This window comes from Thalassophryne amazonica, chromosome 22, assembly GCF_902500255.1.
Source record: "Thalassophryne amazonica chromosome 22, fThaAma1.1, whole genome shotgun sequence".
Taxonomy (NCBI): domain Eukaryota; kingdom Metazoa; phylum Chordata; class Actinopteri; order Batrachoidiformes; family Batrachoididae; genus Thalassophryne; species Thalassophryne amazonica.
The window spans coordinates 26,910,296-26,931,408 of NC_047124.1; the positions used below are offsets into that span (position 1 = coordinate 26,910,296).

The following is a 21,113-nucleotide window of genomic DNA, read 5'->3' on the forward strand; positions in this document are numbered from 1 at the left end:
ATAAATGAAGAAAATCACATGTACATAAGTATTCACACCCTTTGCTCAATACTTTGTTGATGCACCTTTGGCAGCAATTACAGCCTCAAGTCTTCTTGAATATGATGCCACAAGCTTGGTGCATCTATATTTGGGCAGTTTTCCTCTTTGCAGCACCTCTCAAGCTCCATCAGGTTGGGGAGCGTCGGTGCACAGCCATTTTCAGATCTCTCCAGAGATGTTAAGTCAGATTCAGGTCTGGACTCTGGCTGGGCCACTCAAGGACATTCACAGAGTTGTCCTGAAGCCATTCCTTTGATATCTTGTCTGTATGTTTAGGGTCATTGTCCTGCTGATAGATGAACCGTCGCCCCAGTCTGAGGTCAAGAGCGCTCTGGAGCAGGTTTTCATCCAGGATGTCTCTGTACATTGCTGCATTCATCTTTCCTTCAATTCTGACTAGTCTCTTAGTTCCTGCTGCTGAAAAACATCCCCACAGCATGATGCTGCCACCACCATGCTTCACTGTAGGGATGGTGCCTGGCTTCCTCCAAACATGACACCTGGCATAAACTCCAAAGAGTTCAATCTTCTTCTCATCAGACCAGAGAATTTTGTTTCTCATGGTCTGAGAGTCCTTCATGTGCCTTTTGGCAAACTCCAGGTGGGCTGCCATGTGCCTTTTACTTAGGAGTGGCTTCTGTCTTGTCACTCTACCATACAGACCTGATTGGTGGATTGCTGCAGAGATGGTTGTCGTTTTGGAAGGTTCTCCTCTCTCCACAGAGGAATGCTAGAGCTCTGACAGAGTGACCATCGGGTTCTTGATGGCCTCCCTGACTAAGGCCTTCTCCCCGGATTGCAAAGTTTAAATGGGTGGCCAGCTCTAGGAAGAGTCCTGGTGGGTCCCAAGTTCTTCCATTTATGGATAATGAAACCACTGTGCTCATTGGGACCTTCAACGCAGCATGTTTGGTTTGTGCTCTGAGCTGCACTGTCAACTGTGGGACCTTATATGTAGACAGGTGTGTGCCTTTCCAAATCATGTCCAATCAACTGAATTTACCCCAAGTGGACTCCAGCTAAACTGTAGAAACTTCTCAAGGATGATCAGTGGACATAGGATGCACCTGAGCCCATTTTTGAGCTTTATGGCAAAGGCTTTGAATACTTATGTACATGTGATTTCTTAGATTTTTGTTTTTGTTATTTTTTTAAATAAATTTGCAATAATAATAATAAAAAAAACTTTTCACATTGTTATTATGAGTTATTGTGTGTAGACATTTGAGAAAAAATTGAATTTCATCCATTTTGGAATAATGCTGTAATATGAAAAAAAAGTAAAGTGGGAGAATAGATCCCATTTTTTACCACCACAGATAACTATTTTTAGCACAGTTTTTGCTTTTGCTGTCATCATTGCATGGCGAGCTGTTAAGTTTGTGACGTTCATCAGAGACGAGTGCATGCAGCAAATCTCTCAAGAATTTTGGGAATTGAAATTGAAAGAACAACAGATGTGCGAAAGGAAAGCCTCATGCTAATTAAGGAAAGCATGCTGTGCAGAAGTGACTGATAGGCTGTTAAACCTGTCTGAGAGAGTGAGAGATTTTTAATGCTCATTCATGCTATCAGTGTTTTTACTAAGCTATATTCAGGCATAAGAATGTCTTGTCAAAGTTTTGACACCCTGGCGGGGAAAAAGGGGCACAGTCCCCCCACACTTTATGAATTTGATCATTTTTTAATGATTTTGAGATCAATCCTGAGTGTTAATTTTATTAATCACGATGGGGTGAAGGTACTTACAATGTTTTTAGACAGTGTTTTTGACATTGTAGGTAGGTGGTAGATTTTGTTGATGATGTGCAGTGAATTTATGTTAAAAAAAAAAAATCAAGATTAACTTTAGCATTAGTTGCATTTATTCTTAAATAGTAAGTAAGTCCCTTCGGCTGCTCCCTTGTTTGCACTCGGGGTCGCCACAGCAAATCCAAGGTGGATCTGCATGTTGATTTGGCACAGGTTTTACGCCGATGCCCTTCCTGACGCAACTCCACATTACATGGAGAAATGTGGCAGGGGTGGGATTTGAACCCAGAACCTTCCGAACTGAAACCAAGCACATTAACCACTTGGCCACCACCCAAATATTAAGTGTAATCCATTTTTTTAACTTCAGGCACTGTGGGTCTATTAGCCCATACCACCCTATGAAATATGAATCACTGATTGAGTATATATATTTTTTCCACATTTCAGTTCCTGTTTTGAATATTCTTGAGGATTAAAACGTCATTGGTCTTTGAAAGGTGTACTTGCATTTTCATGCTATATTACAATTATATCTATGCTATAAAATGGTCTTAAAACAGCAAGTGCCGGTGCGGCAACCCTGTTGCCATCTCAGTTTCCTGTTTCACTGATCATTACCCTGCGTGGAAGTAAAGTGGCGATAGCAGGGTATTGTTTTCACTGGGATGTGCCTGCGTACGTATGTATGTAACTGTCAACAAGATAACTGAAATACGGCTTCACAGATTTCCCTCAAAGTTGGTTGGAATATTACTTTGGTAGATATCTAGAGGTGATTAGATTTTGAAGTAGTTTGGACAAGGGTCAAGGAAAGTGTGGTCCAAAAAACACCTAGTTTTTGCATATCTCAATGACTAATAAGCCAAGATGGATCATGTAAGCATATATTGATCAGCTAAATATTTGTGATTAATTGATATGACGTTACACATGGTCAAGAACACAATTTCAGACGTGTACGTATATGAACTTGTGCATTTATTTTGTGGTGTATGTAGTGCACAGGGTATGCATCAGCCCTCCGATGCCTGTCATTCCTTTTGCACTTCCCAAATGAAATCTCAATTTTTAATTTTGTATTTATTTTTTTGACATCAGTTCTTAATACCACATAGTGACAAAATCAGAATGTACACCATTGAAGTTGAATTCACGCGATGTGCCAGCCGTAGAATGACCGACTTGTCAAGACCCGCATTGACACTTTTAGCTTACTTGCTGTGTTGCGTCGTTTGCTGCATACTCGCAGTGCATAAAATAGATTTTTCATTGTAAGGCCTGACCTATTTTAGCCTGTGTGTGTGTGTGTGTGTGTGTGTGTGTGTGTGTGTGTGTGTGGCTGTCTGCAAAGAAGGTGACCGTCAGTACAGCCTCTGTGTCACTGCGCGCTCGCCACCCCCGCTTCCTGACCACACACACACACACACTGACAGCTGCTTCTGCAGGAAGAGCATATTTTCTGGCAATCAGTGCTCTCTGTGAAGTTAGAATAAGTGAATCTTTTTTGTTTTTAGCCCTCTGTTACAATTTGATCAAATACAGCACAGATTTGTCAGATTTTTCAGTTTGTGTTAGAAAATTGGATATTTCTCTGTTTTGTCTCTTCCTGTATATATATATATATATATATATATATATATATATATATATATATATATATATATATATATGTGTGTGTGTGTGTGTGTGTGTGTGTGTGTGAATTATTCAGTGTGCCAGGGAAGTACAGCAGTACTGACTTATTCAGCCACCATGCAGAAAGTAGGTTAGACCCACTACAGCTCCATGTCTCTTTACCTTTCTCTACAGTTCTGTCTCTACCGTGCTCTTTCTGTCTCTTTTTTTGTGCCATTTTTAGGGCTGTAATAGTAGATTATTTTATAATCACGTGTCCAACAGACTGTTTTTAATGATTCATGAGATAAACGCAAAATAGTTGATGTTTCATGAGGAACATGTGCAAACTGTTTCTATATTTGTTTACATGTGGGATGTACAGTATTCTTTTTTTTTTTTTTTTTTTTGTGATTTTCGATATGCTGAGATTTTTCCAACTTATTTTGCCTGATCCTGGTGCCAGTGTATAAATATTAATATCTTTAAGCTTTCATTGGCCGATACCAATGTTTTCTCAATTCTCATCTCATGCATGTTTCTCAAATTTAGCTGAGCGCAGAGCAAAGTAACCGTGGTCAGTCTGAAATCAGTTCGGCTACAACTGAGTTGAGTCGCTGTCGAAAGAAGTCAGAATTTGTGAACTGAAACTTCTCATTATAATTTGCATTCCCTCCTTTCTGACATTCAGTATGTTCTTAAAGCCAGATTTAGCCGTACATTAATGAACTACAGAGCACTCAGAAAGCGCACTGTCAAGTTCCAACGGCCTCAGTTTATCTGTCCTTACAACACGCTTTTACCATATTAATCAGTGAGAGACATTATAAAATACGTTGATTTAAATTTATTTAGCATCTGTATGCATTTCCAAATGTACAGTAATCAGCCTTTCTTGGATGTAGGTCTACCAAGTTTCTTTAGATTCTGTTAGTGTTTTTGATTTTCGCTGGCATCATTAACCGTCCTTGGAGAGATTATAAAAATATTAAATACCCCATGCCTCCAGTTTAAAGTTTACTACGCTTTTCCATGATATAAGGCCTATCTCCACACCAAATTTATTTTAAATTCATTCTTGGGTTGTTGGTACATCTGGATCTAACTGTACAGCTGCTTCTATTCATCAGCTCCCTGAGATACAGTAGTATTTAGTCCTCTTATAGGCTACGTACCTTATTTACTTTGATGAATAACAAATCAAGTTATCATGCAGGGTGAGTAGTGGAGGGCAGAAAAATTGTCTGATATTTACAACTTAAGAGCCAAAATCTGTAACATTCAAATGGGTGGTGATATGTCATGTTTCAGTAGACCACTCCTGAACCTCCATTAACCCACAAGGAGGATTAATGAGGCAAAACACCTTCTTGATATCTTTATTGTGAATAGCAGAGATACAGAGGAACATAATAAAATAAGTTTTACTGAAATCCATAGGGGGCGCACTGAAATATGGCCAAATGAAAATAGCCAAATATTGCGTTCTTAACATAAAGAGTGCCACCTATGCAAAAGCGCCCTAACTAAGCCACTGCCATTTATGCAAACTTGGAAAGAACTTGTCCCAGTGTATCCAAATATGCATAACTGAACAAGGCTTATTCAGGGTCCAGGCCCTGGGAGGGTCCCAAATGTAGCCCAAAATGCCAAAGGTTGTGACTTGAAGCACCACCTATAGGCGGCGCCCTCAGTTAGCCTTGAAAAATATAACACTAAATGGGAGAACTCCATCTATACATTCATATACCATAAGATCAATGAGACTTACTGAGGCCGCACAAAGATATTCAAAGGTCAAAATCCACCTTTTGACTGTGTCACTGTTTTGGCCCCTTTAACCCCTACACTAAAAAGGGCCGTAATTTTCCACCCGAAGGGATCTTTGGATTTAAAAAAGCATAATTTTTGTCTGTTTGGATAATATAAAAACTCCAGTGGCCTACTGAAACATGATATATCACCCCCTTCTATAAACAATTCCACAGTTACAGACTATGGCTCTTAAGTTAATTTAAAGTGGATATGGCACTTAAAGACAACATAGTCTTATTACATGTAACAAAGGTTATATAATTCGGTCAACCTAAACGTTTTAGGAAAGTGTACGCCGTTCTCCCATTGTATATAACATTTGAACGTCCCGCCACTGAAAAATGTGCACGCCCCGTGATCAGCTTCCTGCTGAGCACCAAGCCTAAAATACGTCACTACATGTAGACCGTATCGGCTTGTGCGCCTGGGGCCATTGTTTACACTTTGTTTAGCGGCAGAAACTTTGATTAAACACACCTCTCAGGGACTTCTTTGTCGATATGCCTGACCAGTGTGTCGCAGCATATTGCACAAACACAAGGGCGAAAGGTTTTAGCCTTTTCAAGTCCAGGCAGATTGATAGAAAGCCGCGCTGTTGTGTGATGCACGAAATGTCAGGCTGCCGCTCCCTCCGCACACACGCATTTGCTCCCGACAGCAGACAGTTTCCTCTACCGTCTCCATTTTCTCGCACCGCTCACAGGAACACATAAAATGTCAACCACAAATAATATGTTCACAATAATCTTGAAATGGTCAAGGAACTTATGTAGTAAACACGGCCCCGGCACGTAAACACGGCCCCGGCATGTAAACACAGCGCTGGCACGTAAACACAGCACCGGCATGTTCACTGTTGTTTTCGGCGATTTTTTTTTTCAAAACTTTTGCTGTTTATTTCCTATTCTTTCGTGAAAATAACATAACTAAACACGGATGAATGCAATGCCAGGCACTCGAAAACGGCAAAAACCTGAAGGTATTGACGGTGGTCCGCAAGTAATAGCTACACTGTCGCGGCTCCGGAACAATAACAAAGGCAGTAAACAGACGCTCGAATCGAAAATGCTATACAGTAATTAGAGTGTTATAACCACCAGCAACAAAAATCAAAGCCTCCCTTACCATTCCATATTCTGCAGCCTTTCAAAATCCATCAGAATTGGCATGTTTCTTGCCTCTGCTTCGGCTCCGCCATAAACACCGCCGGCATTATTTTCGCTGCTAGAATGCTCCTGGTTTGAATGTTCGTCCGAAAAATACAGCTCCAATCTGTAGGGTCTAATCACTGCTGCGACAATCTCAGGATCTGAGTCAGAAATAATCCACAATTGAAGCGGAGTCAGAAAAGTTCTAGAGCTCGTCACTGTCCATGCTGAGGTCCATCTGTTCCTGTTGTCGATCGAACAGACAAAGACAGGACTCTCCATTCTGTGATGTCACGGCATCACGTGACCGCTGAAGGAGTGCTGCAAGCGCGCTTTCCAATAAACACACTTTTGAGAAGCTGTACAAACTTTATTTTTCAGTGATAATGAATAAAAACACTTTCAACTCTCTATACTGTATGTATATTTTGCTATTTATACCAGTTTTTCCCAAATTTTTGAAGTGTCATCTCCACTTTAATGTTATTGTGGCATCATATTTGCTCATAGTACTTCTCTAAATCTCCTCCACGTTAGTGTGTTTGTGAACTAATTGGCCTTTGGATTTGTTCGTGTCAAGTCATTGGGAAGAAATGTGTACACACATTCGACTTAGTCACATCCTAGAAAGGGGTCTGTAGTTGTTGGTATTGTGACTTTGTGGGCGACGCCCTGTGTGTGGCAGTGAGTGCTCAGTAAACTGGCCAACTCAGTCATGAGGTTTTCTTTCTTTAACCTATTAAAAAAATACATAGGAAAGCTGGAAAAACAGTAGAGGAAGCACAATAAAAGATGTATTTTTTTAAAACTTAATTTAGTTTTAATGATTTTTTTCATGGTAATTAAAAAAAAAAAATCCCATCTAATCCAAAACTTTTCCCAGCCAATTCATAAAACAAATGACACGTACATTGGTGGTTTTTCCAGACAATTCAACTAACAGAGGTCAAATATATTGGCTGTATTGTAAAATGGCGTTTATGTTTGCATTTATAATGCATCCGTTATGCTGAATTAACAGTCTTTTGCAAATAAACACAGTGTTACAGCTCCTAAAATCACTGCAAGAGCACCTGTTAGAGAACTTAACATTACATAAACTTAACAGAATTCAAGTTGATCATTATCCATTGAGAAACATCAACCAACACTTTAAATTTGTGTAAACTGCTTCTCACAATTTAAACATGTAGAAATGACTGAATTGAGAGGCGTATAAAAATTCAGTTTTGAACTGAAGGACCTTTTGTTTTTTATTTTTATTTATTTATTTATTTTTTAATGCATTAGAGTTGTTGTTAAGCACAGACACAGTACTCTCCTTGTACTTTATTTCTTTTAATCCTTCAGGCATCTTCCTGTTAGCATAATAGGTTACATGTGCCTGTGTTTCTTGCATAACAGAGAAAGTATTAGTAACTAGAGACAGTCTGTGTCTGTGTGACCATGAAAAACAGACAAACAAGAGACATACGATAGCCAGGACTCCAACCATTTCTGTATGGATGTGATACATTCTTGTCCTGGAGACAGTTATCGGTCCAGTTGTAGAAATGTACAAAGTTTGTGTTTGAAGTGGCAGATAAGAGCCTCACTGTCTTTTAATTTATTATCCTGTTGTAAGTGAAACTAACCATCTGCTTTAGAGGATTGTGTGGGTTTACATTCACAGTAACTTGTGTACCCCCCTTGCCAGTTCCTCTTATTTTCTATTTTCTGGGTGATAGTCATATTTTTATGTGACTTTAATATGAATATACTTAATAATCATTGATACGTGGTAACATGTAAAATAGCAGGAAACTAGGTAAATTACTAACTTGTCTTCCTGATTATAATGCTAATTTTGCTCAATTTTTCAGTGGCTATGTTAGAAAATTTATCTTAATGTGATATTGTTGGCAGTCAGGTTGCAGGAACTACCTGTTATCAAAGCATGTTCTGGAGTGGAATTCCACAAGAAACTGAGGCTAACTGGAGTTCTGCTGGTTTGACTCACTGAATCGAGTCCCAGAGCTAGAAAGGTGGATTTTCTTGTGCTTGAAACACTTGGTTCACTGTGTGTATACTCTGACATCTGAATAATACAAATTTATAGGTGTCAGCCGACACTATTTCACACATACGTATAGAGCAAAGGTCAAAGACCAAGTGTTTTCAAATGCTGTAAAATGTCACAATTCATTACTTCTAATATGGAAATCAGCTGCTCTGAATGACAGTGGGGAAGAGTATTTGTTGCTTCACTTTTAAAGTTGCGCATGCTTGCAACCACATAATGTGTTGAGGGTATCACGAACCATCACAAATTCTCTTTGGCTGCCTTTTCTGTTCTGTTCTCTCTTTCTCTTTTCCTGGGCGCCGGCCCAGCACAGAAGCAGACCTCCATTGGAAATGTAATTCACATGAGGCCAGATGAGCTCTAATGCTATTACCACACATACACAGCTGTGCTGCCGCCCACAGTCTGTTTTTCTCTTAAACTCCTATTCTCTTTTACTTTCTTTCCCCCAGTTTTGCTCTTCTGAGCGACAGTGTCTTTGTTGTACAGAACCGAGTGAAGGAAAACACATTGTCTTTGGCACGTCTTTGTCCTTGGTGGAAGAGCGCTTCTCATATTCTTCTCATATTATCACTTAATGTGTTCTGTAATCGCTTGTGAACCTGTACCTTGATGCATTTGTAAAAGGGCTGCTTAATTTGAGTTATTAAGCCTTTTTTATGTACAAGAATCTATTCACGTGTTTCAAACGCTGCAGCAACCGTTGTGCCTGGCGCTTCTAGGTCATCTGGTTAATGGTGCCCAAAGTCGGGTCGACTGAAGACTTTAGGTGCCTTGACACTTGCATGAATTTGATCCACGCACTGGTATGCAATCTGCTGTGCAGGAGAGTAAACTCGTTGTAAACTCATTGTAAAATGTTGTAACCTGTGCACGGCTTTGTGCAAGTGCGCAAAGAAAAATTTGAAATGTTCCAAATCTCTGTCACGCATTAATTATGTGAACTTCCTTCTTACTTACAAGGTTTTGAATAATCAGGTCCCATCTTATCTTAGGGACCTCATAGTACGATATCACCCCAATAGAGTGCTTCGCTCTCAGACTGCAGGCTTACTTGTAGTTCCTAGGGTTTGTAAGAGTAGAATGGGAGGCAGAGCCTTCAGCTTTCAGGCTCCTCTCCTGTGGAACCAGCTCCCAATTCGGATTAGGGAGACAGACACCCTCTCTACTTTTAAGATTAAGCTTAAAACTTTCCTTTTTGAACAAGCTTATAGTTAGGGCTGGATCAGGTGACCCTGAACCATCCCTTAGTTATGCTGCTATAGACTTAGACTGCTGGGGGGTTTCCCATGATGTACCCAGTGTTTCTTTTTATTCACCTCTTTTTGCTCTGTATGCACCACTCTGCTTTTAATCATTGGTGATTGATCTCTGCTCTCTTCCACAGCATGTCTTTTTCCTGATTCTCTCCCCTCAGCCCCAACCAGTCCCAGCAGAAGACTGCCCCTCCCTAAGCCTGGTTCTGCTGGAGGTTTCTTCCTGTTAAAAGGGAGTTTTTCCTTCCCACTGTCGCCAAGTGCTTGCTCACAGGGGGTCGTTTTGACCGTTGGGGTTTTTCTGTAATTATTGTATGGGTTTTGCCTTACAGTATAAAGCGCCTTAGGGCGACTGTTTGTTGTGATTTGGCACTATATAAATAAAATTGATTTGATTTGAACTTCACGCGAACATTACACAAATGATTAAAAACACTGCGAGTGAGTGCGTCAGCGCACCGCATCACAGCGCAACTCATCTGAACGATTATAACAAAATGTTAAATCGATCATAAACATAATTTTACAGATACTCATAAGAAGGAATGAACATGCAACTGTTTTACCAAGCTATTACAATATAAATATAACAAATAATTACCTTTTAGACTATTCCCATTGTGTTCTCCACCTCATGAAGCACAGGAAAGAGAAAGAGGGAGAGACTGCAGCTGGAACGATCCTCTGTGATTCTGGAAGCAATCAGAGCTGGTTTCATCAGCCAAAATCTGAGAGAAAACGATTAATCCGCTATGAAATAATTATTTTATATACGCAGTGTCCAACGGCGCGAAGCGCGGCATCCAGCTGGGTACACAGCAGGTGGCATTATCACGACGAAGTGTGCAGGAGTGCGGAGCCAAAATCCGTGCAAGTGTCAAAGCACCTTTTTCACACTTCGTCGAGAAAAGCTTCATCAGGTCTGATGCCCACATGCTTCCTTACATTTTTACAGGAAGACATCAAATAGGCATTGCAGACCATTGTGAAAAGTTGAAACTTTTCCACCGTGACAAGTACGGAAGTCATTCAGTACTTCAGGCTTTTAGGACATCCAAAAACCCTAAACTAGCTTTCTCTGTCCGACTTGCTTAGGAAGTTTGAAATAAAAGCTTTTGTGTTCATTAATTATATCTACAATGATAGTTTTTGACGTTTTTATGTTCAGATATAAGTTATCCATCTGTAAGATCCATCGTGTCTGTTGGTGTGGAAGCGGTAGCAATTTGAGTGACAAGTGGCGCATGATGACGAAGAAACGTCTGTGCTGAGGTAACGTAAAGAAAGTCTCTGCATCATCGTAGAGAAGAACTGAACGCCCACGCTCACGTTGTCAGACTATTTGTGAGGGAGCGAGAGAGAGAGATGGAGAGAAGGGGTTGTTGAAGAAGGAGCGTGGCGCTGAGACAAGAAAAAGTGGAGCAATTTCCTCGTCTCGTAGAGTAAAGTGAATGATCTTCATCAGTGTTCTCATGTGAAGGATATCAAAGTTGAGCAGCAGGAGTATTTCAGGCTACAAAACTCTGGCTGTGCTTTTGAAGTTCCTCTAATGATTCTCGGCATCGCCCGAGGTCACGGTGAAGCTGTGAATGAAAGCGGGTTGTGTCGTAAAATTCATTGGAAGTCCTACAAATTAATTTATTTGGGAGCAGTCACGAGATTCATCCTCTTCGATCGTGGATCTGAAGACTCCTCAGTCTTGTGCAGCGGGCTTCGTTACCTGTCACTGCAGCGCTTTGCTTTAATGAAATTCTACTGCACTTTAGCTAAATCGTAAGAATGTCCAAGGACAGAGGGCTGAGCTTTGTCCTGCTGTCAGACAGAAGACACTGTAGTTGTCTTCTTCCAACTGAGTCCGTGCGTTTTCGTCAGTGTCAGCCGCTATTAGGTTTGGCTGCACTTAACTGTGTCACGCAAAGAGTAGTGAGCGAGTGTCTGTGAGCAGAGTGCATGTTGAAAGATGGTTTGAATGGACAGTGTGTGCTTAGTTTGAACAAGTTCCCCATCGTACTACATGTATGGAAGTAAATCTGTGCCATCAAAGATTGAATTTGAATGTTTATGGTTGAATGTTTTTAGCATCAAAATCAGTTTGAAGTTTAATTTTTAAGGTTGAATTTGTTGAGCGGCAAAATATTCAGCCTCAAAAACTTCAACCTAAAAAAAATTCAACCTTCAAAAATGAAACTTCAAAAAATTTCAACCTAAAATAGAAAAGCAGGGAGAAGCAATCGATCCCTGTCTGAATCATCCAACATCATAGATTTACTTCCATAAACATTGGATGATTGAGACAGGGATTGATTGCTTCTCCCTCTTTTCTATTTTTTTTTTTTGAGGTTGAAATATATATATATATATAATATAAACGTTTAAGTTTTTGAGGCTGAATATTTTGATGCTAAACAAATAAAACCTTAGAAATTCTACTTCAATCTCTAATTTTGATGCTAAAAACATTCAGCCTTAAAAATTCAAATTTCAACTCGGATGGCACAGATTTATTTCCATATACATGCATCATTAGAAAATATCATTTATCTTCTCCTCCATCCTGCCTTATCTAGAAAATAAATCCCGATTGCGTAATCACTGCAGGCTGGAGTGAAAAAAGTTCTTGCTGCTTACAGGAGTAATCGCACTCAGAAAGACATGAAGTAATTAATTGCTGTTGTGTGTCTGTTCATTGCAGCGATTACGGAGATTATCAACCAAATATCGAACAGAGAAGATCTACCCCACCAATGTAGGGGAGAGAGAGGAGAACGTGAAGAAGAACAGATATAAAGACATACTGCCATGTAAGTCCTGTTTAACACACAAACACACACAACACAGATGAGTGGTAATTTTTCATCTTTTTTTTTTCTCCTGACAATACACATTTTCAGTTGTCCTACGCAACTGTATATTTTGTTGTCTTGATTTGTGGTTGGGTCCATAAAATGTTGTCCAGTTTTATCCAGAGCCCAAGGTGACGCCTTCGAATGTCTTGTTTTGTCCACAGCCCAAAGATATTCGGTTTACTGCCAGATAGGAGTAAAGCAACTAGTAATATACACCACAAAACACCAGTTTGGAAGTGAACCTGGGACCTTCTGGGCAAACCTGAACAAATTCAACAAAATTTAACAAAAACCTGGTCTAAATTCCCAACACATGCAGGTTTTGCACAGCTTGGCTTGTGGCCAGTTTTTCATTTAATCCTGGTAATTATGTAGATCACTATAAAAATTCAAACTAATTTCATAACCCACATTTAGATTTCCATTGCTGGGGTTCATTTTTGGAAACCTGCACCACTTCATTTTGTGTTATTGAGGTTGTTTGAAAATTGATGGCAATTTGTGGTTTATTTGGAAAGAAAACACCATTCTGCACACACTAACATGAAATTTTCTTTTACATGTAGATAATTTAAATATTGTGTAAAGCTTAATACTGTGACCTGAAAATAAACTGGCATATAGTTTATGAACATTAGTTACATCTCAGTTTTTTATTTGTTTTATTTTTGGCTAAAACAAAATTTGACCAAACACAAGACCTCCAGATATAATGTGCATTTTTATGCAGACGATTACGTTATATTGCAGACTCAGACTCAATAAATCAAACTCTCTCTTCATTGTTTGATTCTTTTTTTAATTAACTAATTAATTTATTTATTGCATCAGTGACAAATTCATACAAGTTGCTCTTTCAACATGCACTAACAGTTTTTTATTTTTTTGTTGTTGTGGAACAGATGTTAGTCTATTTAACTGTAGGACATTTAAAGCTAGGAGCTGTCTTCTCGTAAGTTGAACGCTTGGTCCTACATGTTACTTTTTGATGCGAAAAATATTCCAGTATTTTATTCCTCATTTGTACTCTGCTTCCCTGTATTGTGTGGAACCAAGTTTCAACCACATGGATAACCACAGAATTTGACTCTGGGAGATTGGATTGTGTAAAATACAGGGGCCAACCTGCTGTCACTGGATCCTCTCAACAGCTCAATGTGCAGAAGGATCTGGAGCAAATATGTCAAGACAAAAATGTCTGCTTTCTGTAAAACACATAGACAGTTTATTACAGTCAGATATGGGTCTGCTAAATGCTAATCAGCAGCAACTAAATATTTATGCAAGTAGGTTTTTTTCCGGTTTTGAGTGTTCTGTAAAGATTTGCTGACAACTATTTTTTATTTAAAAATGCTCTGTTAGAGAACCAGTTTGCAACAAGAAATCGATGGCAAAACATGTATATGTGCCTGTATCATTTAGAATTCAGACTAAAAAAATGGCCTTAAAGAATTTTGAATGCTTTTTTATGCAGCTGTGTATCGTAGACTCCCATTCACTCAAATGGTTTCAAATGTGTTGAAATATGTTCACGTCATTTAAGGTCCTGTTGTGTTGGTTTGTAAGATGAACTGATGATTTTAGGCAAAGCCTAAGGGCAACATCATGTGTCCTGTATTTTAAAGAAATTCTTCTATAGTACTCTTTTCTTACTTTGTCCATCTAGTGGAGCAGATAATATACATTTTATAGCAAAATCATGCAAATGCTGAAACAAACACCAAATTTGGCATGATATTCCGAAGATACAGTGCACTCAGAAAGTACTTTAAATATGGATTTCATGTTCTCCGGGCGCAGGAGTCACCAGCCTTGTTCCTGGAGAGCCCCTGCCCTGCAAATTTTCCACGTCTACCTATTTAAGTCACACCTGATTTTTTTTTTAAAGTGGTGTCTTCCAGCTCTTGACTGGGACTGACGTGGCTTCGTTTCTCAGAAACCTTACTTTTTGTGTTTTTATTTGTATCTTCTGAAAGACTCATCTAAATGTCTTGTGGGTATTTTTAGCTGCTAACTTTGATATGGATTTACTGTTGTCCTCTGTTTACTGGTGTCCCATGGTAGCTTGTTGCAAAACCTTTCTAAAATCATTTTTTCTTTCCTCCCTCCCCAGTTGATCACAGTCGGGTGAAGCTGGCATTTAAAACGACAAATCAGGATTCAGATTACATCAATGCTAACTTCATTAAGGTAATAAAAAAACCTGTTGAAAGTTATTTTGGATTGAAGTTTTTGAGCTACTATGTAGTTAGAATGTTTGATTTGTAGTGTTAGGAAAGTTTTTTTTTTTTTACTTTTTATTTATGATTTTTTTTTCAAACCAGAACATTTCCTGAGACAAGTACTAAAAATATACAATAATAATTAAATAACATCAAATAAAAATAGAAATAAACGTACACTGTATGTAATCATTGCTGCATATGGTACAAAGGCACATACGTACATCAATAGATACATATTATATAGTGCAATAATAAAGATAACGCACGCACACACAAAAAGAAAAAAAAAAAACAAAAACAAGGAGACATGAGAGAACAGATTAACTTCATGTCAGAATCAGTTCCCAAAACTTTTTCCACCCCTATACTTTAATGATGAAAATACTCTTTGACCATATACCATCTCTGGTTAAAAAGATCCATTTTCATTTGTAGTGATGCAGTCATTTTTTCCATTATATATACTTGCTTTAACCTGTGTTTCCATTCAGTTACTTCACATTTTTCCAATTAACAGTAATGATTTTCTTGGCAATCAACAGCAAAATGAGTAAAATATATCTTTGGTCAGCAGTGAAAGTGTCAACCGATGTAACGCAGAATAAAAAATCCCAGTATCTGAGGGGATTTCTCTTTGAACAATTTTCTCAATCTCTTCTTTAATATTTTTCCAGTACTCAAAGATGATTGGACAGTCCCAGATTATGTGTGTATGATCCCCTATTAGTGTTAGGAAAGTTGATAAAGTTATAATCTGAACATTTTATGTAAAATATAAATTTCTTAAATGGTTCCACTATTGTAATAATGATGATGCTGATGATGACTTTTATTCATGCAGCACTTCCAGGAAGTTTATTAAAGTGATGCATGATGTGTTGTCTAAGCATCATTGGCACGATGTAAACATGTACAGTATGAACAGGATGTGCAACGTATTGAGTATCACTTTTGTTGTTGTTTCTTTATACAAGAAAAAAACAGGTCATGTTTAATGTAAAGTCATGTACTCTAGTTTAAGGGTTCTTCTTGGAACCACTGAGGTTGTTGCTAATGATTAACGTGCAGGTTCCTCATGTCAACCTAACTGCAAACTGTCACCAAGTGCAAGTGCTTCCTTGTACCTGTCAGGAGTAAATTCTGTGGAAGGAGAATCCAGTAACTATGACCATGTGTGCTCTCCACACCATACAAATGCAACCTCAGAAGTATTGATATTATTGTAAGCTATTTTATTGAGTTCCCTCTTGGCAAAATGCTCTGAGACAATGCAAGTTTTCCACTGGTTTATGACTTTCATTGTGAAAGGTGAGTACAGACATCTGTCTGTCTTTTTGTGTTGTTTTTGACTATGAAAGAAGTTAATAGTCATTAATTACAAATGAATAAGGAACAGGTGAAAAACAAACAACAACAAAAAAATACTGTACATTGTAGCAAAAAACAAAATCATCAGTTGTAAGGAATTATTTCCGGATGATTTTGATCAAAAGTGGGTACTTTGTCAGCAGCTCCACATCTTGGTTTGGCACACATTTTGTGCCCGATGGAACTCCAAGGCCCGGTTTCATGAAGCAGTCTAGTCTTTAAGCTGACTAAATTAACCTAGTTGACTAAGGTTAATCGCCCAACACCAGCTGCCTAATCTTGGTTCACATCGACGGCTAAACTTGTAGATTATCCGTCTTATGTTAGTACGTTAGTACGTTACATTGGAATAGTGGCCTCACGAGTGCCCTTGCCAAGAAATGCCTCCAATGTGCAAGAGATTTTTTTACTTCCGGGTTGGGTTTTTATTGACTTTCGGAATATTGTCTGCTACCACCATGGCTGAGACGGACGGAAGCAATATCACTGTTGAACCTCGGCATCCATAAACCTCTCCAAAGGATTTTTCCAGTCCCAGAATGCACGCAAGTGCTCACTGCATTCTCTCCTACCTTCCTGCTCCATCAAGTGGTGGTACATGATAGCTGCCATTTTTGAGGTAAAACGCTGAAATTTTGTGGACTAAAATAAGATTAGCCTCCTCTGTACCAGGCTAAAAACTACAGTTGGCTAACGCAAAACTTTAGCCGACTAAGAGCTTTGTGCAACGACTAACATCAAAAGATTAATCGACTTAAGTGAGTTTAGTCGACTAAACACGATTAGACTGCTTTATGAAACCGGGCCCAGATGTACATAAGACTGGGTGTGGGTGGTCTTGAACCAGGAACCTTGTCACCATGCTATCTGAGATACTTTCTGCTGAATAAAATTAATTTTGCAGCATTTAAAAAATTATTTCATTTTCTATGCCAATGCATTTATCTATAAAATGGAGGTATTCAAATTTTCTGTCTCCCCACGTATCACAATATTGTGCATCCTTGTTATTACAAAGATAATCAAAATACATCCAAGGTTTATATCCCAAGCACTTGCACATTGATACAAATTTATTCAGTTTTATGCCGTAATTATGTACGTTCTGACTTGTCCCTCCAGGGTATGGATGGCCCAGAAGCCTACATTGCAACTCAGGGTCCGCTGCCAAATACTGTCATTGACTTCTGGAGAATGATCTGGGAGTACAACGTAGCTGTGAGTATGACTCATCAGATGGAGGAAAAGTGGGAAGGTTGGCTTGATAAATACCGTAGGAACACAGGAGGAAGTTGAGACGGCAGACGTCCTTCCACATTACTGAGGGGCCAGGAAGTGAAAGATATTGATTTTAAAAAGAGAAGGAAAAATAGCTTTGTCTTTTTTTTTTTTTTTTTGCAAATCGGCTTAGCAAGGGCAGCCACGAGATGTGTTCTTCCTGTCCAATGTCGTGCCTGTTTACCACAATGTTTTGTGCTTTAATCTATTAAATGTACATGTGTTGGATTTGTAAAATGACTTTTTGCTCATTGTGAGTGGCGTGTGCGCTGTTAAAAATGGAGAGTAAAAAAAAACTTTCTAGAAGCATTTGTGATGAGGTTTTTTTTTTTTTTTCATTTCAAATCACCGTTCTGTCTGATGTAGCGTTTAGGATAATGTGACATTTTCACATTAAACTTAAAACAAAAACAAAACAGCGTGCCATGAATTAGTGTGCACTAGTTACAATATTAGTGATTGAAATGTACATTTGGTAGTTTATTAAAATGTCTTTTTTTTTTTTTTTTACAAGTAATTAAGAGGCAGATGGGGACTGCTTATGTTTGAGCCAGATGGACAGATAAGAGTGGGAGGGAGGGAGTTAGCTGTGATTAGAGGTAACAAGCTCTGTGAACTGTTTGAGATATCTGCTGAGATAATTACTTGTGGTTGAATCTCTGGGAATGATTTGAACTACAGATGTGAGCATGTAAAAAATGATCACAATGGCAAATTCTTGCACCTTTCGTAAGTCTGTCCTAATTCTGTGGAATGAAAATGATGAAGAAGTCCAGCAGCTCTCCAACTGCCTGCACAGATGATTCAGGTTTTTCTTACTTTATGGACAACTTGTGTTGGACTTCATTTCAGTAACTTCTGCACTGTGTAAATAGACCAAACCAATCATGTTGGAAATGCAGGCTTGGATGGGAGTGAGTCTAAATCGTGATTGTGTGCTTCCTGTTTGTGTCTCTGCAGGTTATTGTGATGGCTTGTCGAGAGTTTGAGATGGGCAGGGTAAGGCAGAGACATTTAGACCCTCTGTGCATGTTTATGTCAGTGTTACAGTACAAATCTTGTAGGTTTTTTGTTTTACTTTTTTGAAAGACTCGTAATTGAATTTAAAAACCTGCCGAACAGACCTTAAAGAACTTAAAGCTGTACGGCCTTTCAAATTTCACTAAACTGACCAAATTCAATTTCTGCAGAAGCCAAGCATAATAATGTTGGTTTATTTTTTAAACGTGTTGCATAACTACAGCTCATTTTAATGATGAGAACATATCGACCTGGAGACCGTATGCCATGGCAAATATTTTATTTTCATTTTAACTCTCTCTGCAGGAGGACACGTGTGCATGCATGCATGCGTGAGGTCTTGAAATTACTGGAAGTTACCTTTGCCATCACCTGATGCACATGCACGGGTGTGCACGCTCACATATATCTTGTAAATCGCTACAGAGGTGTTGTCTTTTTACAAAAACAGCATCTTTAGATTTTGAAGTGTTTATTTCTTGCTAACTTTTGCAAAATATATGAGAAACATATTAGATTTATACAGAAACAAGAGCAATCAGAGTTATCCACCCATCCAAATTTGGATCACCTCCAAAGTGTAATGGACTCTTCCATGCCCCAATATTGATCTGTGGTGAAAATTTTGTCAAAGTCCATGCTGTAGTTTTGATGTAATCTTACTAAAAGACAGGCAGACAAATAAATAAATATACACTGATAATTTTATTACTTCCTTGGCAGACGTAATAAGCGTCTTTGGAGCGTTTTCTGCCATCTTGGATTATTTTGTTGCAGCGAACAGCCAGCTGATGTCGTGCCTCTCCACTTTGATTGGCTGTCACCATGTGCTTCCTAGCATCCCTTGCACAAGTCGGAGTGGGGGAGCACGTGATCTATGGCGTTGCGATCATAGACTACTTCTTCTTCTTCTATGTCTTTCGGCTGTTCCCGTTAGGAGTCGCCACAGCAGATCAATCGTTTCCATCTCACCCTGTCCTCTGTATCTTCCTCTGTCACACCAACCACCTGCATGTCCTCCCTCACCACATCCGTAAACCTCCTCTTTGGCTTCCCTCTTCTCCTCCTGCCTGGTGGCGCCATCCTCAGCATCCTTCTCCCTATATACCCTGGGTCCCTTCTCTGCACATGTCCAAACCATCTCAATCTCGCTTCTCTGACTTTGTCTCCAAACCGTCCCACCTGAGCTGTCCCTCTGATAGAGTATCATAGGTAATTCAAGGCTGTCTGTTCTTTTGAAATTTCCCCCTTCCGGTGACCTATTTATTAATTTTTTTTAGGCAACTCAAATTTTGATCATATTGGCAATGTAATATTATGACTCCCCAATTAAAAGGCAAATAAATAAACTTATAGTGGTGCCAAAGAGAAGTCTTTTTATGACTTAAATCTTTAAAAACCCAAAGGCTGTACACTTTTAATTGAACGTTGGGTCACTGACCACAAAAAGAAATATTTTCTTTCATAAAATATTTTTTGATGTGGATTGCCCTGTCTTTAGTTCATTTGGAAATAAATATGGCCTGGGTGCAAAATTCCTTTAACGCCCGAGTTCCTGGATTCAAAGGAGGACAAGAATAAATGACATGAAGTTGCTGACTTTCCAGAAGGAGATTTGTAACAGTTCACATTAAAGACAAAACATTACATTTTCAAATAAACAAACAAACAACACTGTTTGGGCAGGGTTTTATTTGTTTTTGCTTTGGTCTGTTCTTGTGTGTTTGACATGGCATCCGTGTGTGTGTGTGTATTTGTGTACTTCATACATGAAGTTGTTCTTTCTGTGCAAAATGTGGTTGCAAGGGAATTTGTTTCTGCAAACAAAGTTTATGCGCTCAGGAATCCCTGATGACTGTCTGATGTTTGCTTCTTAACCAACCTTAACTCTTCTTCTTCTTCTTCTGTGGTTAGAAAAAGTGTGAGCGGTATTTCCCTCAGCTCGATGAACAGCCTGTGAGTTTTGGCCCTTTCAGAATCTCCTGTGTAAGTACATAAAGGTGTAATATCACAGCTGTGTCCAGTATGTGTGAATGAGAAAAGGGGATACATTTTGTGCCGAGCATATTTTTACCAAATGACTTTGTGTTGTTGTTTTTTAGGAAACCGAGCAGGCCAGAACAGATTATTTTATCAGGACTCTCATTGTGGAGTATGAGAATGTAAGTTTCTGGAATTTCTGCTCACTCTTGTCTTTTGTGCTGTATTAATTGTATGACGACACTTATTTTCTTTCGTGGAGTCTAACGTTTGCACTTTTTGCTTCTACCTTTCTACTCTGATTTGATGTTTGAATGCACCTCTTATTGGTTTTACACCCCCATACTGTCGCACATGCATGTTGTTGGATTATCGTTCTGTGTGTCAGTGATCGGATTTGGACAAAACTTGGTGGAATGTGTGCAGGTCACCTAAGGACTTGATTTTGAGAAAGATGAATTTAATTCAATTTCAATTTATTTCATTTATATAGCGCCAAATCACAACAAAGTTGTCTCAAGGCGCTTCACACAAGTACAGTCTAACTTTGCCAACCCCTAGAGCAAGAAGACAGGCAACAGTGATAAAGAAAAACTTCCTCTGAAGATTTGAAGAAGAAACCTCAAGCAGACCACACTCAAAGGGGTGACCCTGTGCTTGGGCCATGCTACCAACACAATAGACAATACAGGAAATTATACAGA

The 21,113-nt window shown here is 38.9% G+C and overlaps 1 protein-coding gene across 3 annotated transcripts in view; it reads left to right on the top strand.

Annotated features, from left to right (window-relative positions):
* Positions 1-21,113, top strand: part of LOC117504222 (tyrosine-protein phosphatase non-receptor type 12-like) — a 133,505-nt gene that overhangs the window by 70,392 nt on the left and 42,000 nt on the right. For all 3 annotated transcript variants that reach the window (XM_034163619.1, XM_034163621.1, XM_034163620.1), the window contains exons 2-7: positions 12,385-12,493; positions 14,652-14,728; positions 17,254-17,349; positions 18,370-18,408; positions 20,344-20,415; positions 20,532-20,591. In XM_034163619.1, the coding sequence (XP_034019510.1) occupies positions 12,385-12,493; positions 14,652-14,728; positions 17,254-17,349; positions 18,370-18,408; positions 20,344-20,415; positions 20,532-20,591 (453 nt within the window). The remainder of the gene's footprint in view (positions 1-12,384; positions 12,494-14,651; positions 14,729-17,253; positions 17,350-18,369; positions 18,409-20,343; positions 20,416-20,531; positions 20,592-21,113) is intronic.